Raw genomic sequence first — 22,773 nt, 5'->3', positions numbered from 1 at the left:
CTTTTGTGATCTATACTAGTCTCAATAAGGCGCGCTGCCGCTATAAATACTTTTTTTTATCGGTGTATTCTTCAATCGTAGAAAACTTTGTTGCAAAGTATTTTTCGATCGAAAAATATTTTGATTGAAAAATATTTCGATCAAAGTTTCTTTTCAATTAAAAAAACTAGGAAAAAAAATGGTTGCCTGTTTTTGGTGATGTGGCACCGTATAATACATCCGTATAATACGAGCTCATGTAAAATATGCCCGTATATGACGTATTATGCGTACCCCTTATAACATATAATGAAATTTAGATTGTTAGATACATTAGCTTTACTACAAAGGCCCCCTATATCACACTCTTTCCATACTATAATGGGGGCTCATTGGGAGACCTGATATACCGAGTGTCCTTCTTGTAAGGCGCGTTTTGGTGCAGCATGCATCGGCTTCAATTTAGCTAAAAGTATTTGCTACCTAAAAGTCAACAACTATCAGAGATAGAAATCACACGTCTCAAAACAGTGATTGAGCAAATGCTACCTATTTTACATGCTCTAATTGATGGCGTTGTGGCCACTCACTCAACTGGCATAGTGCACTGCAGTTTGCATCACTATGATGTAATGTTAGATTTTACCCATGATAATAAACCTCGTACGGTATTATCAATTAGGATATGATGATTAGAGCCCCAACCAAGCAGATGTCCAACAATTTTGTACATAATGCGACTCAATCTTCATTTGCAATTTTGGAAGCTAAGGAAGCGAAGAACATGAGTTGCAAAAGTGGCCATGAATTGCTCCAAAGAATATGATCCATAGTGTACAGATGTATACACAAAAGCTAGCAATATATATGCATTAGGCATCTTGTACAAGATGTTGATAGACTTTTGGAGTGCAACTAGAAAAGTATACTTCCCAAATGAAGTATTTTATCACCTCGACCAAAATACTCTCAGGGTTGTCCAGCAAAAGGTGGATACTTGGATGAGATTAAGAGAACGTGAAGCAGGAAGAAATTCTTTTGACATTTTGCCATTCTTTGAAAGCAGTTAGAGACAAATCCTAATCGTGTTCATTGAACTTACTTCATCATTCTATCCGGCTTAAAACATTTTGAAGGGTGCTATCGATTATTGTAAATGATTTTCCATCTAGGTTTTTTATTTGAGCCATCCGTCTATAATCAATTGTGATATTTTTTGTTCACATGTATTTGGATCAATTGCCTTTAGTCAATCAAGTTTCTATTATTATACAGCTTAATTGTTTGAGTTGAAGTATATTTGGATCAATTTTCTATGGTTAATTTGAGTTGCCTACTATAAAGAATTTTGATATCTTTGGTTTAACATGGTCTAGTCATGGTTTTACGTGGTCTTGTCATGATTTATAAACACTTCGAGCTGAAGAGTTACAAAGCAGTAGATCAAGCGAAAAATAGTTTCCCAAGATATTTAATATCTCTCTATTTGGAAATTGCAATGCTGAGACACCGTGGTTGAAGAAGAGCATGCATGTGAAGCAAAAATGCAGTCAGCAAATCAAACACCAATTGGTCATTAATGCTTTTCAACATATGAAGTCTCTAGCACATGGCATGTCTACTTAGCAAGAGACATGCACAGCTCGTCGACTATCAAAATGGGCAAATCCAAACCACGTGTAATGGAGAACATCAACAAAAAAGTGACAAAGAAGATGATTAAGACAATATGGCTATGTAAAGATACAGATATCAAGAAGGGTTGGTGGAAAGTTTCAAAGTGCCACCACCACTTTTGATATGATGTGATATCTTTTCATTGCAAAACATGTAAACTAGCACTTTGATATGATGTGATATCTTTTCATTGCAAAACATGTAAACTACTTTTTCAGATCTATCTGCTAACAATCTATTGCGGATTGTGCTATGAGCATACTTGTACATACTCCAAGTTCTCTCAGAACTTGAATTTGTTGCACATTATGCCAAAACTTTCATTGCAAGAGGATGCAGAGTTGATTAATGCTCCCCACCATTCATCATCCACCACTTCCATGCAGGTTTCTCTTTTACCATTGATTAGACATTCATTCGCAAAAGGTCCTTCCTTTAGTCTTAATGCAATCATATCTTTGATGCAACTAATCTAATCCTAAACATTTATGTAGAGCATATTGACTACCTGATAGAAATCGTTGACCACCTCTATGTTTGACATCAAGTTTAAATTCCAATAATGAGGGTCCAACATGTAATCCACACTATGAAGTGGACTATGATGACTCTTTCACCTTTCATGAAAGTACTTAGATAGAACTCTACAATAGAATCTTTTAACTCCTCAGGATTTTCTAAACTTTGTTGGAGCATCCACCAAGTCATCCACACTTTGCTCAGATTTGGTGCCTTCTGATCAAGGTTGTGAATTGCAAACATAATGGACATCATTATGCATCCATTACACTCCTCCATCAAGAAAGCTTATTTATGGATCCATGTAAACCTACAATTTTCTCTTTTACTTGTTTATATTGGTCAAGCTGTCATTCTTCAAATGTCATGCAGCTGAAAGTATTAATCACAATGCACTTATTATGCAGGAGTGATTCCACTGTGTAATAGTGCATGAAATACCAAGTATCAATGGAAAATTTCAACATAGCTGACATGTGCATCCTATACAAGTCAAGCACTCTTTGTCATTTCAAGATGGATTTCACAACTCTCTGCACTACATCAATTATTTTTGCAAACCATGTAGTTTCTTCACTAGTATACCAGTCTTTTAGCACCAAGTTCAAATTGTGTGTATTGCAACCATTGGCATGTTACCATATACATGTGGTAGTGATGTGTGTGAACACACTAGGACCACCGGGGCATTTTTTTCCCTCTTTAGGAGGTTTTTTCCCCCGATCATTGTATATACGCCCATCACTCTAGGCCTATCTATATTTCCATTGCACACTAAGTAAAACACTCTCTATTGTGTGCCTTGAGCTTCCTTCGTCTTCTCCAAGCTGTGTGTGTTTCTCTGCAACCCTAATTCCAACAATTGGTATCAGAGCAGGTTACATCCTCCCAGGCTTAGTCGCCAATTGCTCCAGCACATGCTTGCTCACTTTCTCCGATTACAGTGAGGTTTGGTAAGCGTTCGCAGGTCGATAAATATTTCGGGTAAGCTTGTAGAGCTTAGTCTGCTCAGATTTCTGATTCGAGCTCATTTCGGCCTCCGTTTCCACTACAGGAAGGACTACAGGAAGGTCTGCACAGGCAATTTTGTCATTTTGTGCAAAATTTAAGTCAGTGTCGTTTTCTGCATAACATGTACCTTACAGTCTTCTACGGTTTTTGCTATATAGCACGTGTTTTTCCCACTCTGTTTCTCCTATTTTCGAGCAGTTTTCACATCAGGTGCAACATTTACCATGGGTGACAACAACACAGATGTCTTCAAGATGTTTGCTGCTGAGGACAGGTTGGATGGGGACAATTATCCTATGTGGGCTTATATGATACAAAGCGTTCTTGTGTCAAAGGGCATCTGGAATATTGTGCAGGGCATTGATGTACGTCCTGGTTCTGAGGATGTAGGCGATGTTGAGGATGTTGCAGGTCTTGCTGCAAGGATTGTTGCTATTAGAGTTGTTTTGCCTACGATAGAACAAGCTCGTTGGGATGTAAAGGATGTGCAGGTTCATGCATTGATTGCGTTGTCTTTGAAGCGCACCATTGTTCCTCACATCCGTTCAGCAAAATCTGCAAAACAGGCTTGGGATATTCTAGCAAGCCTTTATGCAAGCCGCAATGAGGCTAAAATTGCTTTGCTGCGTAAAGAGCTGGAGTCGAAGATTATCCATGAGGAAGATGATATGGACACTCTTCTTGCTAGTGTCAAGGATATCAATGAGCAACTTATTTCTGTAGGTGAAGTCATTTCAGACAGTTCCCTTGTGCAGACTGTTCTTGGTGCCTTACTAGATTCTTACCAGACTTTTGCTAGTACTTGGAGACTTATGACCCAAGGAAATCTAGAAGTTTTCAAGTTTGATGCATTATGCACATTGCTGTTGCAAGAGTCACTTTCTAGAAAAAATAGGACTAGACACCGTGCAATTGAATAGGCTTTTATTGCTTCTCAAAGAAAGGGTGGTAACAGCAATGCAGCCACTTCTTATGGTTCTGCTGCGAGTGGCAAAACTTCTGTTCCTAATGCTTTTGCTGGCAGAAATTCGTCTGGAAATTCTGGTGATAAGGGCAAAAAGAAGATGCGTTGCCGTTATTGTAAAGCTAATGATCACTTGATCAAGTCGTGTCCTAAGTTGAAGGCCAAAGAGGCTAAGAAGAAAGAGGGTGGTTCCACTGCAAATGCTGGTTGCACTACAAATGCAGCCATTGTTGAGTCTTCTGTGTAAGGAGACTGTGTTGCTGATGTTGATGCAGAATGGGCTTTTAGTGTAGAATGCACTTACAATCCTGTTGTCCATGATGCATGCTTGTCAGTTGCTGCAGATTCACATGTGTGGTATTTTGACAATGGTGCTACAAAGCACATTACCTCACATAGTGAATTGTTTACCTCTCTCGAGTCTGTCCCTCATGGGAATTTAGTCACTTGTGCCAACAATGCCTCTTATCCGGTTCAAGGAGTTGGAAAGATTGTGCTTACTACTGCTAATAGTAGTTCTTTCACACTTGTTGATGCACTTTATGTACCTGGGATCAAGAAAAATCTCTTATTGTATCCGCACTTGCTAGACTTGGACTCGTAGTCAAATTTGTGGATGACAGATGTACAGTTCATGATCTCAGTTTTGGTGATGAAATTGTTACATCTGGCCTTTTGTGTCGTGGGCTGTATAAGCTCACTTTGTATGACAAGTGTAGACAAAATTTTGCAAATGTTGTTGCACATTCAAGGGCTATATCAGATGCAAAACTTTGGCATGCGCGTTTTGGTCATCTGAATTTTGCCAGTTTGCTGCGTTTGCAGAAATCTGATATGGTTGCTTCTTTGCCGCCTCTTGAAGCACATGTCAAATATGTTTGTGAAGGCTATATTTTTGGTAAGATGCAGCGTTCTAAGCTTCCAAAGGATGGTTCAGTTCGGGCCACATGCAGGTTGCAGCTTGTGCATAGTGATGTTTGTGGGCCCATGCAAACTCCATCCTTGGGCAATTACCTTTACTTTGTGGGCCCGGGAGGACGTGACCTGCTCTGATACCAATTGTTGGAATTAGGGTTGCAGAGAAACACACATAGCTTGAAGAAGACGAAGGAAGCTCAAGGCACACAATAGAGAGTGTGTTACTTAGTGTGCAATGGAAAGATAGATAGCCCTAGAGTGATGGACGTATATACGGGGGGAAAAACCTCCTAAAGAGGGAAAAAATGCCCCGGCGGTCCTAGTGTGTTCACACACATCACCACATGTATATGGTAACAGGGGGAGTATATGTCTCATGAATTTAATGCATTTTTGGACAGTCGTGGGATAAAACACCAATGTACAGTGTCTTATACACCTCAGCAAAATGGTGTTGCTGAGAGGAAAAACAGGTCACTTACGGAAATGGCATGATGTATGGTCAAAAGTCAAGCTTTGCCGCATTCTTTTTGGCTTGAGGCCATCATGTGTGCCACTTATGTACCAAACAGGTGTCCTACAAAAGCTTTGAAGTCTATTACTCCATATGAAGCATGGCATGATAGAAAGCCTTCTATTGAGCACATGCGTGTTTTTGGTTGTTTGGCATATGCTTTGGTGCCACAAACACAACACAGAAAATTGGATGATAAGGCTGTCAAAGGCATTTTTGTTGGTTATAGTGCTGAAAGCAAAGGTTACAGGTTGTATCATCCGCAAACAAAACATATTCTGGTTTCATGGGATGTAGTGTTTGTGGAAGATTCTGTTCAGCCCTTGCTGTCATGTATTAGAGACAGTAATGTAAACTCACATGACATTTATGACACTTTGTTGCCTCTTTTCAGTGGTGGAAATACGAATGTAAGTTCCAATGAGGCAAATATATAGCCTATGGGAGTTTCTGAAAATGTTTCAGATCAGCCTATTACTGATGCACATGTACATGAGGTACTTGATGAGGAAAGGGCTGAAAATGAGCAGGCTAGAGGTATGCCAAAATGGCTGATGCACACTTTGTGTGACAGTAAATTGGATGCACCTTTTTCTAGTCGTACTCGTTCAGGCTCTTGCCATGCATCTTATGCATCAGATTGTTATGCTTTGGTTGTGTCAAGCTTACATGATATTGAGGAGCCTCTGTCTTTTGATGAAGCACAGAGTTCAGAAAATTGGATGGTTGTCATGCAATCAAAATATGATGCACTTATAGAAAATGACACATGGACTTTATGTGATTTGCCTCCTGGCAAAAATGCCATTGGTACGAAGTGGGTTTACAAGTTGAAATGCAAGCCGGATGGTGAGATCGATCGCTATAAGGCTCGACTTGTTGCAAAGGGTTATGCACAACAAAAAGGCATAGATTATAAAGCTCCCACTTGTCGTATGACTACTGTGCGTTTTCTATGTGCATTGGCAGCTCATTTTGGTTGGGATGTACATCAATCAGACATTGTTACTGCTTTCTTGAATGGTGATATATTTGAGGAAGTTTATGTAACGCAGCCTCGCGGTTTTGACATAAAAGGACAAGAGGACAAAGTGTGCAAATGTAAGAAGCCTTCGTATGGATTGAATCAATCTCCTCGTGCTTGGTATGAGAAAGCTTACACTCATTTGGTCAACGAGGCTTTCATAATAGTCCAACAAAAAGCACATTGTATGTAAAGCGTGAGGGGTGATGTACTTCTCGTTGTGGTTTTTTATGTCGATGATTTGCTGATCACTCGACCAAATGAGAGACATAATGATGAATTTAAGGCTGATTTGAATGCTACTTTCAAGATGAAATATTTGGGGCCGTTGCATCATTACTTGGGTATACAGTTTAAGCAGTGTGATGGTGGTATTGCCTTGTGTCAAAAAAGTTACATAGAGACATTTCTATGTAAGTTTGGAATTGAGGATTGCAAACCTATTGCCACTCCCATGGAAACAGGTTTGAAGTTGAGTCTACATGATGTTGGCGATCCTGCTGATGTCACTCTTTATCAAACTGTTGTTGGCTGCCTCATTTATGTATGCAACACGAGGCCGGATATTCAGTTTGCAGTCTCACAGGTCAGCAAATTTATGCATAGCCCAGGGTATAAGCATGGACAGGCTGTCAAGAGGATTTTCCGCTACCTTAGTGGCACTTTACATCTTGGCTTGTTTTATCCCAAGAGGGGATCATTGCCGCCAGACTTACATGCTTTTTCGGACTGAGATTGGACTTGTTTTTGGACACGCGAGTGTCCACAAGTGGTTTTTGTTTCATGCTTGGCAATTCATGTATATCATGGTTGAGCAAGAAGTAACCTATTGTGGCCACTTCGAGTTGTGAGGCTGAGTACAGGGCAGTCTTCACAGCTACGGTTGAGTGTGTATGACTCAAACACCTTATGGCTGATTTGGGTGTTGGACAGGACACTGCCAACACTATCTACAATGACAGTCAAAGCGCATTGGCAGTTGCGAGGAACCTAAATTTTCATGCTCGCACAAAGCACATTGAGGTGCATTACCACTATGTTAGGGAGAGGCTCTCAACAAGAGATATCAGCTTGGCTCATGTGCCAACACAGGACAACCTTGCAGATATTTTCACAAAGGCATTGTCTCGTGAGAAGGTGGAAGCTTTCCACAAAGCTTTGGGCTTACTCCCCTTTGTGGACTAAGCATTTTCTCAGGGCATGGCACTTCCCTTTACTCATGTGCCAGTTCTCGTTCACCGCATCACTCTAGTGGGGATTTGTTACCATATACATGTGGTAGTGATGTGTGTGAACACACTAGGACCACTGGGGCATTTTTTCCCTCTTTAGGAGGTTTTTCCCCCCTAGCATTGAATATACGCCCATTACTCTAGGGCTATTTATCTTTCCATTGCACACTAAGTAAAACACTCTCTATTGCGTGCCTTTTTGCTTCCTTTGTCTTCTCCAAACTGTGTCTGTTTCTCTGCAACCCTAATTCCAACATGGCATCGCTGGGAAACAAACAAACTGGAACACCTCTATAGCGATGTCACCCAAGAGCGTTGAAAGAGCACTATAAGAACACAAAAAGCTTTAGGAAACCCCTTTGAAACACCACTAATCCGTCCCCTTGGGAATTTATTGGACGTCCACCCAAAGAACCATAGCGCATAGGAGAAAAACCATGTCAAAGTACGGATTTCCAGCACACACCACCCAATTCATATGAAGACAAGGGCCTTCCCTTTTACAATTGAATATCACAAACCCACAACTTCAACATCAGTTCCACAATTCATAGATACATGCCTTCCCAATGTGTCTGCACACAATTTGCCACTAGGTTGTCATAGCCATAACCCTGCAGAGAACTAGTCGTAACTTGAAGAGAACAACTCCAATTGGGGCACTTTAAAGTTTGAGATAAAGCTTGAAAAATGACTAGCAAGAAAGTTGAAGATGACCAAAACTGAATCTACACGCCGCTACATGAAAAATTGACGCGAACTGAGAGTTGTCCCAATACTACTACACGTAGAGAAGGCAAGGCGAGGCATTTGCCACTTTTAATAGCACCGGAGCTATCAATAGCTTTTATGAACGTCTCTCCCCTTGGACACACCAACATAACATTGATCGATGGTATTTTCTAAACATTTGACCAATCTTCATGTGACAATTGTGCATCCTGAAAGTGATATCTTTTCAATAATTATTTTGGAAATACACTCTTTTACTTTGGTGTAACATTTTTTCAAGAGATCGTTTCGTATCATGTGATACAAAGGGGCTGAAAATTGTGGATCGTACTCAATAATTTTCTTTCATGCATGTTTCCACTGATAGATGTCAACCATGACTAATGTACTCCCATTGAAAAAAAAATACTTTTGCAAGTGCATTTTGTGCCTCTTCTAGAGTTTGCGTTTGAAAGGTTTGGTGCAATGATCTTTGTTGTATTCGTCCAAGCCAAACCTCATTGAGCATAGAAGTAACACTATTTGGTATTGTATCTCCTTGTGCATGTTGTTGTGTAGTGTTTATTGGTATCACCATAGGATCATTATAATTGGTAGTTGGCATGATGGCTGCTCTTGGCATGCATCGATAACAGATTCTTCTATCTCTGTTTCTTGTCATCCTTCTTTGTGATCTCTTCTCTCAAACGCTTAATGGTGAAGCAAAATTTACATTTCTGCTCCTAATATCGACTGCATATATTATGAGAAAAATCCCACTCCTTATCAGGGGCTTTTTTTTCAGGACTTCGTACCACTTGTGCCAGTATTTTGGTCCATTGCTTGTATTAAAACTGAAGACGTAAGAACTTCATAGTCAGTTATAAAAACAATTCTTTACTTTTCAATAAATTGAAACTAGAAACTCCATTAAGAAAGCAATAAAATTTACACATTGTGCAATTTGCAATGCACTCTCTATCTGACATTATGCATAAAACAAAACTATGAATTTTTTAATGCAATTATACACTTGAGGATTAATTTTACGCACTTTGCAAATTGTAGACGATAAGATACACTTGAAAATATCACATTATCTATATGTAGTTTTTTTTCTCGCTTATTGTCACATACAACATAGAATAATCAACCTAGAAATTGGAACGATGATAATTAGTTTCAAAACACAAACAAAAGTAACAATTTGTATGAAATCAACCTCGTGTACTGATAATCTTTTGTAATACACAATACACTCTCTATTTTAACATTATGCATCAAATAAAAGTATGAAATTTTCAATGCAATTACACATTGGAGGACTTTTGTTACCTAATCAAGGATTGTAGTCCCCCTTATACATACAATTGAATATATTAAAGCTATTTTCACCCAATTAAGGATTGTAGCGCTCATATTGTATAGTGAGAAACAATATACATGAATTGAAACCTATTATGGTGTAAAATGCAAAACTTCAAATATTTATACATACCCAGTACACTAGTACAAGCATCCAACCCTTGACTAACGACTTATTTTTTAAATATGCTCATCTTCTAAATCCAACTTCAATCTCTTTATGGACCAGTGGCTTCATCGCAATGAGCATGACTCTTAAGAGATTCCATTTATTTAACATCGTACCTTTGCCTTTGGTCAAGAATTTATTTTTTTTAAGAAGTGATTACCAAATTAGAATCATGCTTAGCCCAGAAAGAGGACCTGTGACTCTGTAATTTTAGGTCAACTCACAAGGAGAAATAATTATATCCGGTGATAGGATACACTCCCCAAGGATTTGCCTAGTCAAAATGCCAAGATAGTAGAGCTTTTACTTTATACAAAAGAGCCCACCGAGATTTTTTTATTTTCCCAACAGACCATCGGGAAAATAAAAAGACCCAACGAGTTTACCGGCACAAATATTTTTTGTAGGTTATCAAGAGAGTTACTTTAATATTAAATGTGATCACGTGATTTTCATGTGTGATCACTCAGCAGTATAACGTTGTTAGCATGCAAACGGCAAGAAAAACTAGTGCCTCTATAGCTTTGCACAAATCACACCGTCGAAAGGAAAAACTATGACACCGTCGAAAATACATGTGACAATCACCTGTGGAGATTTATGAAAAATCATTCAAGCATGAAACACTCTCAAAATTAAGAGAAATTGAGGACATCATGACAAAACACGTCTCGTGGAGATGTCCGTAGATTATCCATAGGTAAAAAACAAATGAGAGATGAAAGAGTTATGGCCACTCGAACACGGGAGTGTACTTTCTTGCTAAAAAATGAGCTCTCTAAAAGTTGTGCAGGTGTTGCAGCTATTAAAATGGGGGCTTCCTTATCTTTTATCCTCAATAATTTTCTCTCTTCTTAGCCGAAAAAGCTCTCTATCAAGGCATCTTTAGATTAGCTCATTTTAGGCCTTTTTTGGGCAAAAAATGAGGTGTTGATGACCCTTTGACCAAAGGAATGAGGTTGGGGCAAGTGACCGAGGACCAAAAAAGCTACCAAGCACCTATCCAACTAAGTGTAAACTCCCAAAATGTTCCCTTTTTCCCTTATGAGCCCACGAGCCCCTCCATGGTAAGCCTTGAGAGCTCCTCTCACTTGGATACACCCATAATGAGCTCCCCCTTTAAGCTATATAACCCCCACTTTTCCCTTCCCATGTGAGATATTCCGCCCACCACATGGCACTTCTTGCTCAAGCTTCCCAACTCCCTCATGCCCAAAAATTTACAGATTTTATCAAAGCATGAGAGCTTCTCGGACAACTTCCCCCAAGCATAACTTGCTGCTCCGATCGCCGAATGACACATCGTAACACACGGCTTGAAACCCATCATCTCAACTACATCTAGAATTCTAAAACCTCGGCATTTCTAATTCCAATTATCAAGTTGGCCCAACTGCCCTTGTTGTATGCACTTGCAATCACTTTTTAAGTTGAGACCGCTAACTTTGGATACTCATAACTCATGATGTACAAGCCCGATTCACAAGCTATAAAGCACCACTAAAAATATTCAATAAAAACCATGTTTTGGAGACTCAAACAATCTAAAACATGAACACTCAATCCTGACAAAATCACACCTTTGTACATGAATTTTTACAGAATCACTTCCAAAACTTGTAAGACTGTGTACACATATATACATGAGGTTAATAGGCAAGCTTTTTGATTCCAAAACTTGTAAGGCTGTGTACACATATATACATGAGGTTAGTGGGCAAGCTTTTTGACATGACTTAGGTGACTTTATGCTCATCCCAAAAATGCCTGTCATAACTTGCCACCCCCCCCCCCCCCCCCCCCCCCCATTCACATTGTTAGATGTCTCCACATTGTCTCTCTATTGATAACATCTCACAATCATCATCAAACGTGCTAAATATTTCTTCAATATATATCCATTAACATGATATTTATGATGTGCACCACTCAAATATCAAATAAACTAGTTGATATGTGTCATTATCAAACTTCTTGACAAGAGTAAAAAGCCCTTCCCGTTTGATTTGAAACTTTTACTTTTTTTGAAAGATATTGTCCAACTTATTATTGTTGTGTCGCATCACACCAGATCATCCTTTTTAATTCCTTTATCCTTTACACATTCGTTAGCTTTTCACTGAACCTCTTTGACACATCTTCAAAGTAGTTCAAAGCTTAAACTCTTGACATCCTAAAATCATCATGTTCCAAGAGACGATATTTTGAAAGGAATGCTCATCAAGAACTCTAAGTGCTTTCACGAGGTCACCACATGTGACATACATATTCACAAAACCATTGCCAAGCATAACATGACAATCCGTTCAACCATATAAGAGTTTTCCATAAGGCCAAATGTCTCACGCTTCAAGCATAGGTGATTACATTTGGTAAAATTTCTTTGCTTTGCATTAAGTTGAAAATAACCCAAAGCTTTCTTCCTGCAACAACAATTTGAGTGCAAGAAACTCCACTTTAATAATTGGCAATGAAGCTTCCTTGCCATAAACCAAGTGGAGGAAAAAATCATGTAGTCGTTTTGATATCAGTTCTATAGGTTCATAATACACAAAGCAACTCCGAATCCAAAGTTTTTTCATGTGTCTTGGGTCATCTTTGTTCAAATCTTCACCACCTCTTCATTGAAACTCTCATTGATCTTCATTGGAACTCTCATTGAGACCATTGCTCTGGAAATCGTAAAGAGAATTATACATGTGCTGTATATTATCAAATGATGGGTTGCTATATTTTGAACAAGAAAATTAAGGGGTATCAAATGATGGATTGGTACATTTTTGCCTTGATTAATGTGAAGTAACAAAAGCAAGTGAGTATTTCAAAGGAGCAAAAAAAAAATAAGGAATATCAAATGATGGGTTGTTACATTTTTGCCTTGCATGGGAGTGGAGTGAAATGTATGATGTCCCTTACACCAAGGCCGAGCAAAGGACTCCCCTTGCCTAGCAAGGACAAGGGCACCCTTCGATTTTCAAACCTAACTAATGCTGGACAAATATCACAAACAGAATTTTGTATAGAAATCAAAATTGACATAATCAGTTCACAACCAACCCTATTAACTCCAATCACATGCCAAACAAACTACTACCAAAATTCTCATAATACGCCCACGATTGATCAATAAATACGTAACAATTCCGATCTAATAAATTATACAAAAATCAAAATAGCCATAATTGGCTCACAATCAATCAACCCAACCACTCAATTGACAATTTTAGCTCACAATCAATCAACAATTCAAAAACTCACATTCCGAATAAATTACAATAAATTGTCATCGACCATCACTATTATATATAACTCCGATAGTATAAAATAAACTCTCCAAAGATTTGAGCACAAAGTGAAGCGATGGCAATGCAATACGATTGGAAAAATTGAAGAGAAAAACATTTTCCTTAACATGAAATAAGACATTACATACAGATTTTATTGAGCAGGGATTTCTTTCTCGAAAAATAAAAAAGAAGGTTAGAAAAACCTAAAGAGGATAGTGAAGACGTGTTAGAGAGGTACAGAGCGGCACCACATCACGAACGAGGGAGGCTTCTCTTAGGCAAAAATTACGCAGGCAAAGCGCAAGGCATCACGGCAAGGCATTATTGGCTTGTTCGAAAAGGGAAGCCTGCTGACGGGCGGCCAGCGGGTTTTCAAGGCCAACATTGAAGTTGTTACGCACTTGCTCTGGTGTGAAGGAGAAGACCTCCGGGTAGGCGTACGCATTGAGCAGCGACGCCGTCCCTTGACGGGCAAGCGCACTGTACTCGTCCATGTTGGGATTAAGCAGCGCCTCCATTAGCGTCATCCTCCCGCCAAATACGGACGGCGCCCGTCCCCCGAAGATGTTGCCAAGCGACGTTATTCCCGACAAAAAGCTCGGGAACTTTATCCCGTGCTTGGTCCAGAACCTGCTTCCATGCATGCAGAAGCTACATTATGTACGAGAAAAAATATCACCCGTGACAGTTAAGGGAGTGCATTGCATACCCGCATGATCCCTTGCCGCCGCCACCATAGCCTCCTGAGGGGGTGGTAGGTGTGGAAATGTCTGGTGTGGGCGTCGACAGAGGAGAGCCGATGACGGGAGAGGAAATCGGAGAACCAACGTCAGGAGATGTGAAGGGTGCCTCCACACCAGGCGAGGAGAGAGGGGAGCCTACTGTCGGAGAGGAGAGGGGCGAGCCAATCACAGGTGAGCTGCTGCCAGAGCTGGGTCCACTGGAATACGGGGGAGTAATTGGGGGTGTTTCTACAACCGGTGAACTTCCTGAGCTTGGGGGAGTGTAGCTGCCTGACGGTCCCTCAGTGACGGGAGACGACCCGCTGGACGGGCTGTCTGCCACTGGAGATGAGCCGCTTGACGGAGGAGTATAGGAAGAAGACGGACCCTCTGACACGGGGGAGCTTCCAGAAGAAGGCGGAGTGTAGGTGCTGCCAGATGGGGGGCTCTCCACATCAGGTGAGCTTCCAGAGGCGGGAGGAGTGTCTACGTCAGGAGAGCTGCCAGAAGAAGGCGGGGTGTAATCGGGAGAGGAACCAGATGGGGAGCTGCCGGATGAAGGCGGAGTGTACTCGGGAGAGGAGCCAGATGGGGAGCTGCCCGAAGACTCTGGCGGGGTGTAGTCGGGAGAGGAGCCAGATGGAGAACTGCCAGATGAAGAAGGCGGAGTGTAGTCGGGAGAGGAGCCAGAGGGGGAGCTGCCGGATGGTGGGGTGTAGTCGGGAGAGGAACCAGAGGGAGAGCTGCCCGAAGACTTTGGCGAGCTGTAGTCGGGAGAAGACCCAGAAGGAGAACTGCCGGAATAAGGCGGGGTATAGACTGGAGAGGAACCAGAGGGAGAGCTACCCGAAGACTCTGGCGGGGTGTAGTCGGGAGAAGACCCAGATGGAGAACTGCCGGATGAAGGCGGGGTGTAATCAGGAGAAGACCCAGATGGAGAAGCGCCGGATGAAGGCGGGGTGTAGTCTGGAGAGGAACCAGAGGGGGAGCTGCCCGATGAAGGTGGTGTGTAGTCTGGAGAAGAACCACCAGAGGGAGAGCTCCCAGAAGATTCTGGCGGGGTGTAGTCCGGTGAGGATCCGGATGGAGAACTGCCGGATGAAGCAGGCGGAGAGTAATCGGGAGAGGAGCCAGAGGGGGAGCTACCCGAAGACGCTGGAGGGGTGTACTCCGGAGAGGACCCAGATGGAGAACTGCCGGATGAATTAGGCGGAGGACAGTTGGCAGAGGAGCCAGAAGGGGAGCTGCCTGATGACGGTGGGGAGTAGTCGGGAGAGCTACCAGAGGGAGAGCTGCCCGAAGACTCTGGCGGGGTGTAGTCCGGAGAGGACCCAGATGGAGAGCTGCCGGAAGAAGGTGGAGTGTACTCGGGAGAGGAGCCAGACGGGGAGCTGCCGGATGAAGGAGGGGTGTAGTCTGGGGAGGAACCAGACGGGGAGCTGCCGGAAGAAGGTGGGGTGTCATCCGGAGAGGGAGAACTGCCGGAAGGGGTGGTGGGGTAGGGGGAGGAACCGCCAGAAGACGGTGAGCTGCCGGAGTCGGAGGGGGGAGGGGAGTAGGTGCTGCCGCTAGAGGGGGTGGAAGAGCCGGGGGAGGAGCCTGAAACTGGGGACCTGTAGACGCCAAGGTGGCGAGCTGCCGTTCTGGCAGACGCCCATTGTACGTCAACTGAGAGGGCTAGAAACAGCAGAAAGAAGACACGTAAGTCCATGGTTGGTCACCTTCTCCAGTGCTGGAAGTGGAAGTGAGCGGGCCTTCTGCTGCTGCTGTAGAAGGAGATGGCTGAGATCTTAGAGCCTCCACTGCGTCTATATAGTATCCAGTGAAATATCCGCCAATGCCACTCGTCACTGCCTCATTGGAAGTCTCTGACAATCAATGGCCTGTTTCGCATGCAGTGTGCCTCTTTTCCTACCAACTGCAGCGGCCAGCCTTCCTGCCGACGCTCCACCTCGCATCACATGCATTCGATGACCATTGACAACTTACAAGTTTACAACCCACTTTCCTATTTTCATACCCAAAATAAAATTCTCAAAATTTCTCAGGGGAATGAACGAAGTACCAGGCATTTTCTTTTTTTCTCAAATTCATATTCCGAAGAAATTCAATCTCGGCTATTTTTCAGCTCAAGAGTCAAAATTTTTATGGCCCACGGAGGAGTGGAGCACCTGCGAGATTCATTCATTGCGAAAATAACAATTAATATTTTTAATCCAATTTAAAATTCCAACATGAGGAAACTCGACACTGCTTTAAATGGCCTCTCGCGTTTGGGAGGAAAAGTAGGTGACGCGAGTGGAGGCCAGTGAAATCCTGCAAGCGATACCTATCATCCTGTCCTTTATTGTGTTTGAATTTGCTGCAAAACCGCATTTACTCCTCCGGTACGATAGGACTCAGAAGGGAAAAACCGCCAAGGTCCGCCAAGAAGTTAAGAACCAAGGTGCAATTTTACAGCCTTTTCCTCGCTTCTCACGGTTAAAAGCTGAAAGAACTTGAGATTGGAGCTGCCCATGCTAGCATCTTGGAATTTTAAGAGCTAACAAGAACCTAGTCTCATGAGAAGCTGGTTTGCAATAAGCCCTAGACGCCAATTCACATTGAAGGTTTTTTTAATTTGGGGGAAGAGAGAGAGAGGCAAGCCATGCCATGAGCAAGGAATCTGTAACTGGTACCGTGTACGTGACAAGATAGGTTTCTCCGCATCATCGAAAAGTACGCTAGCTGCTAAACTCCAGCACTTTCCTTGCTCATGGCATGTCATGCCATGAGCAAGGAATTTGTAACTGGTACGTGACAAGATAGGTTTCTCCGCATCATCGAAAACTACGCCAGCTAAACTCCATCACTTTCCCTGGGGAGGAGGATCATGGAGCTTCAGGCTGCTCTGAGAAATGGGCTCGTCACCAGCACCAGAGTATCTGAAGATGCAGATTATAGAATAGGACTACAAGGAGAGGGAAACAAGGTACAGTATATCCCTGCCATGCTCTCCCCGGTCCCTTGTATGCTAGAGGCGCTTTTACATCCAATGGGGAGACAAAGCAACCTGCAACGTAACCAAGTCGAGATACATGCAGCACCTCATATGCACATTGGACAACAAAGATCTCCCACATATGCCATGATAGCAAGACTACCTCCAAGCGAGAGTCAAGGTGGCACATGAATTCCTGCTCATGACATGATCACACCTCTAGCCAACTATATTTCAGGTATTCCTAGGCCCTCTTGTCATGAGCAGACCTCTAGCCAACTATATTTCAGGTATTCCTACGCCCTCTGCTCATTTTATGCATAGAAATGAAGCATTTTCTCAACATGCCTTGCATGTTCATTAAGATCAAGCTATAGAACTTGACCATGCCTTGTCGAGCCAAAACACAAAAAATGTCATTTCTGAGGCAATGAATAGAAGAACTGTAAATGAAAAACGACACACTCTAAAAATGAGGAGACTAACAACCAAGAGAGAGTAACTAGTGAGATCAAAGAGCTAGAGCATTGGTATCAAGAACTTCAGGCTACAGTTATCATAGGTTTGTGTCATGGAGTGAGATCTCCAGCAGAGGCTTTGAAAACCTAACTAGCTCAAACATGGACCTCCAAGAATATTAGGGTTTCTTAGGTTCAATACCTCCCTAATAATTGCTACCTATTCTTCTTTGAAGACTCAGGGAGTGCTCTTCAAGTGCAATGGCTTATTAGGAACACCCATATCTCTGTCTTCAATTGGCTTGTTGGCTTAAACCCTACAGGAGCCAAACCTACCAAAGTTCCTATTTGGGTAGACTTCCCTGACTTGCTAGTTGAATTCTACCCCTAGCTCAAAAACTTAGGTAATTTTGTTGGAAAAGTGTTGGATAGAAATCAAAAGGGGGGATTAATCCTCGATGAGACCCCCAACTCCTGATTGAAATAGATCTAAGCAAAGACCTTAAGCCTTATGCTCCCATTATGGACTCTGGACGCAAATTCCTTCACCTACAAAAGCTCATCTATAGAAACCTCCCTAGTGCTTTCTTTCACTATATGCAACAAGGACATCACATCAAGGACTGCCCAGACTTGAGGAAACAAAACCCCCTAACTCCTAACACCCAAAAAACTGAGGACAACAAGGGATTTCAGCATGTGTCTAGGAAAAACTATGCTAAATTCCTAAAACAACTCTAAGGCCTCCTCTTCTAAGAGCAACAAGAGGTTCCAACCTTTGCTAGTTGATGTCTTCTCCTATGATGGACAAATGGATAATCCCCAAGGCCAGGGTGTGCAAGAGAATAATAGGGAGGAGGTTCAAGAAAACCCACGACCCTCTCAACAAGAAAAAGAGTGTGGAATTTCAAAATATGTCTCCCAACCCCCTCCTAGCCCACAGGACAAAGAGGGGGGCTATCTTCAGAGTCCTCATCTGATAGTGAAGGAGAGACGATCCCCAATTCCCAAAGACCAAGTGTTCAAAAAGGGTTTGTTCAACAGCTAGCAACCCATGATCAGGATCTCATGAATCAAATGGCTTCATCACTTGAGCAATCAATGAATATTCTTATGCCACAGATAGACGAGGAGAGACTCCCTATGCCCTCTCGAGGAAAACCCAAGAGGAACATAGAGAAGTCTCAAGACCCAAGAAAGAGACTGTGTCCCCTGCCATACCCCCAAAAACCAATAAAAAATGAAGTGCCCCGATGTATCTAGAGTCACCCTTTACTATAAGGTCTAATAGATCCCTCAAAAGCTCTAGTCATTTAAAAATGGTTCTTGGACCTAGATTTTATTTGTCTATAGGAGCTTAAGGTAAGTGGTTCAGTCCTTACAAAAAACTTACAGGGATTGGGTTCTCGATAGATCTGGTATTATACAGATCATACCCAAGGCAAAGGAGGAGTTGCTCTTGGAGTAAGCTCAAAATATGCTCAGCTAGTTACTCAGGTGAGCAAGCCTTCGAGAGGGAATTGGGTTGTTATAACCCTCAGCAGCCCTTTAGACTACACTTTCACATTTTTGTATGCTCCTAATGCTTTGTTTGATAGATGTTCTAACTAGGCAGAGTTAAGTCAACTGAGTAATCCCTGCCTAATGGTAGGGGATTTTAATATGGTAGAAATAATAAATGACAAGTGGAATCAGCTAGGTCAAGTTGTCAATGGAAATGAAAAGCTAGAATGGAAAGCAATGACAAAATTGAAACTTGTGGACATCTCAGAATCAACAGGTTTCACTCGGAGCAACATGCAGAGTGGCTTAGCAAGATTGGACAAAGTTTACATGAACTCAGATTTACCTCAAGAATATTGGCAGGTGAGTTTCTCTAAAGATAACTCAATCTTGTTGTCAAATCATGTTCCTATTCTCTTTGAACTTCAAAAAGATGAATGTAACTTTAAAGCAAGCTAGCCTCATCTGGATCAATCTTTGTTTGGTATCAATGCTCTTAAAAACAACTTAAAGAGATCTTTGATCAGACCTTTAAAGCTCACTAGTCACCTTTTAAAGCTTGGGATAAGGTTGTTAGTGCCACTCAAAAAGCCATGATTGAATTTTAAAAAAGGGCAAAAGATATTAGAAAACAGAGAGGCATAATGATTAGTAATCAGATTGTTGACCTAGAACAGTCCCAATCATCATATAGTCCTCCTTCTCAAACCTTAATGGACCTTAAAGAAAAGCTTAGGTAGGAAGAGCTCCTAGTTGCCAAGAGTGTTGACAATAGGTTGGGTCGATTCGGAGATGTTGTGGAGCATTTTTGTAATAAGTTTTGTATGTTGGCCACTGCTCAAACCCTTTCCTTCACCAGGCTTGTTAGTTCTCGATGATCGTCTGTACCTGTATGATAGTAACAAGAACATCTCTGTAATTTCCTTTTTGGTTGGGCTCGAGGGCAGGTAGAATTTTTCTTTTCCATAAGAGAGCCTCCTGCCTCATTAGTGGGAGTGCAATCATTTCATGCCCAAGATTCTTTCACCACTTCATCAGGAGTGATCATGAGTAGGGCAGTTGACTCCAACACCTTGAGCTCATGTTGCAAATATTCTTTGTGTGAAGGGTCTTTGACTAATGAGATCCACCGCTGAATTTCATCTTTTGCAGTGTCATAGATTGACGTCATGGCTGGATCTTCAAATTTGTGCATTGCCATTTATGTGCTTGTACCTGGCATATCTACATGGTGAGCTTCAAAAGTGAACTGTCCCGGTCCTTCTGTTTGTGTGACTTCTACTAGGACTATTTGCACATGCTTCATCTGTGTTGCCCTCTGAGCAATCAGTTCTTCCTTTGCCTATGTCAGTTGCTTCCTCATATTTTCAATCTCTTCGACTTTAGCTTTTTGCAAAGCTCTGTGCCCGACTGTCATGATTTGCATGTTGTATTACTCTTGAGCAAGGGCATTCTTTAGATCTTGGACCTCTTTTTGTTAACGAAGTTAGTTTAGCTCACGTGCTTGTAGAACTTGGTGTCTCTTGCAATGTTAAAAGTTGTGTCAGAGTCTTGTTGACCACTGCATAAGACTCTTGTAGCTTCTCGTTCTGTTGCTTCTCCCTGGCTAGCTCTTCTTCTAGTCTCTGTTGCTCGACCTACAAATTTGTGTTGGATTCATTAAATGCTTGGATTTCTTTGTAGTAATATGCAACATTTTCCTGTTCTCTTTGTAATTATGACTGGAGTTGTAGATGTACTTTCTGCAACTCCTCAATTTTGGTTTGTAGCTTCAGTGTGTTTTCAACATCTTTTGTTGCCTCTTTCTTTGTGTCCTCCAGCTCTAATTCATGCAGGTTGTAGAGTGCTCTTTGACATCGAAACTGGAGCTTGATTTGGTCTAAATGTGCGTCAATATCAAAGGACCTTGATCATTTGTGCTCCTTCATCTACTACAGACTACGAATGAGGCGACCTTGGTTGTTTTCAACTTCTTTATCCTTGGTCAAAAGTACCAGCCTCATTCGTCGTTTTCTCTTTTGTTATCTATACTTCACGAGCAGTCGGAATTGTAGTTATCTTTGGCAATGTTTTCTCTTCTTCTCAAAGTATCTGCTTTGGTGATAACACTTTGTCTGTCATTCGTTCAAAACGATCCATGGTGCTTTTTCTTCTTTCTGTTTTTGCCTCTGAAGGTAACTTTTCCTCTTTCGGTGATGGTAAGTTTTCTACTTGATTGTCGAGGTTGTCAAAACCACCTTCCTCTTCTTGGCCTTTTGCTTTCTCCCCTACCTTTCAAGATCATCGACGTGTGGACGTTTTGCATTTTCTCTTTCTCTTTGCTCCCTTTTACACTTAAGTTCATTCTGAATCCGTTGTCACATTTCGTTGGCAATGTTCAGATTCTTTGCTGCCTCTTTTCTTTTACATTGTTTGATTCTCTCCAAAGCTTTAGTCTTTCTGTGTTGTAGAGGCACATCTTCCTCGTCCTCTCTTTCATCATCTGCTTCTGTTCCAAGACTTCTCTTTTCTTCATGTTTTTGTTGGCGAAGTCTTTCCCTTTGTGCCTATGCTTCTTCCATTGTCCTTCGTGCTTGTGTGATGGGGATTGCCTCTGCTGCCCAAGTTGGCCTCTTCTTCAATCTTGTGTGTTTAATTGCAAATTCACTTTCGTGTTCCTCATCTGAAGATTGATATTTTAAGGGAGTTTCTCTGTCCTTTGACTTAACTTCTTCGTTGTTCGGCGTATTTGATTCTGTCTCCTTGCTATCAATGTCGTTTTTCCTTGCGCTTTGTCTTGTTTGCTTGATCTTTGGTTGTGGCCTTGTAGATGGTCTTGCTACTGGCTTTACTGCTCTTTTAGATTTGTGGATTAGATCCAAGTGTGCTTCAGCAAGTGGTAGTTCATCAATCATTCCTAATGCCTGGTAAGTAATTCTGGTCAACATTGGTCCAGCATTCATATACAACTTGCTCTTTTGGCGTTTTCTTCCACTATATTGTCAAGGGAATAGTTGCCAAAATCAGAGCTGACCACTCTTCTTTCGGCAAACCCCATTGCCATCACCACTACCATGTGCAAAATCGGTTCTGTGTAGCACGGTGTCTTTTTCACTTTGAAATGTTGCGATATTAGTCGGAACGGTAGTTCTATCTCTGAGTAGATCAGGTCTTGATAGGTCAACTTGTATACTCTTTGCTTTAGAAATTCCTTGTCATTATCTATTGCCTTGGTTTTTTATTTTGAGATTTGGATCACTTGTTAGGAACTTAAGATCAATTCTTGGTAATTTTCTTCAAACTTAGAGAATTTGGGCATTTTGGTTTGGATTTTAAGATCCAAATAAATTGATACTTCATGGCTAGGCTTTGTGTAATATTCTTAACCAAACGATGTGGTTTTGTCTCTGATTGGACAAAAAGGTACATGGATCGCGATCCATGTTGGGAAGGGTTTTGGGGAAACCTTTTGCACACATGCTCCTATAGGTCTTCCTAGCACACTGGTGTGTTTTTCTTGTGTTTACTCAAATTTTCAGTTTATGGTCATGTTTGTCCCGTCATGATCATATTTGTTTTTTGGATCCACTTTTGAGCACTTCCCTTGATTGACATCTGATAGTTCATTGATTCTGGATTATTTATTCCTGAAAACGACTGTTTTGCCCAACTCCCCACCAAATTTCATCAATTTTTGAATTCATTTGAAAAGGGAAATTGGTGCAGGCAATTTACACAACTTTGTAGGTATCCCTTTGCTT

The 22,773-nt window shown here is 41.6% G+C and overlaps 1 protein-coding gene across 1 annotated transcript; it reads right to left on the bottom strand.

The window, feature by feature from the left end:
• Positions 1-13,469: 13,469 nt before the first annotated feature.
• On the bottom strand, positions 13,470-15,894 carry LOC147453926 (uncharacterized). The gene is made up of 2 exons (XM_086515987.1): positions 14,080-15,894; positions 13,470-14,000 (listed from the first exon to the last, which is right to left on the bottom strand). Exons 1-2 carry the CDS (start codon positions 15,801-15,803, stop codon positions 13,679-13,681), a joined length of 2,046 nt encoding a protein of 681 aa, XP_086372113.1. The 5' UTR covers positions 15,804-15,894; the 3' UTR covers positions 13,470-13,678.
• Positions 15,895-22,773: the final 6,879 nt, after the last annotated feature.

Source organism: Adiantum capillus-veneris, chromosome 7, assembly GCF_014529385.1.
Source record: "Adiantum capillus-veneris isolate H3 chromosome 7, ASM1452938v2, whole genome shotgun sequence".
NCBI lineage: Eukaryota > Viridiplantae > Streptophyta > Polypodiopsida > Polypodiales > Pteridaceae > Adiantum > Adiantum capillus-veneris.
The sequence above is the reverse complement of the archived record's forward strand: the minus strand, read 5'-3'. Positions and strand labels throughout refer to the sequence as shown.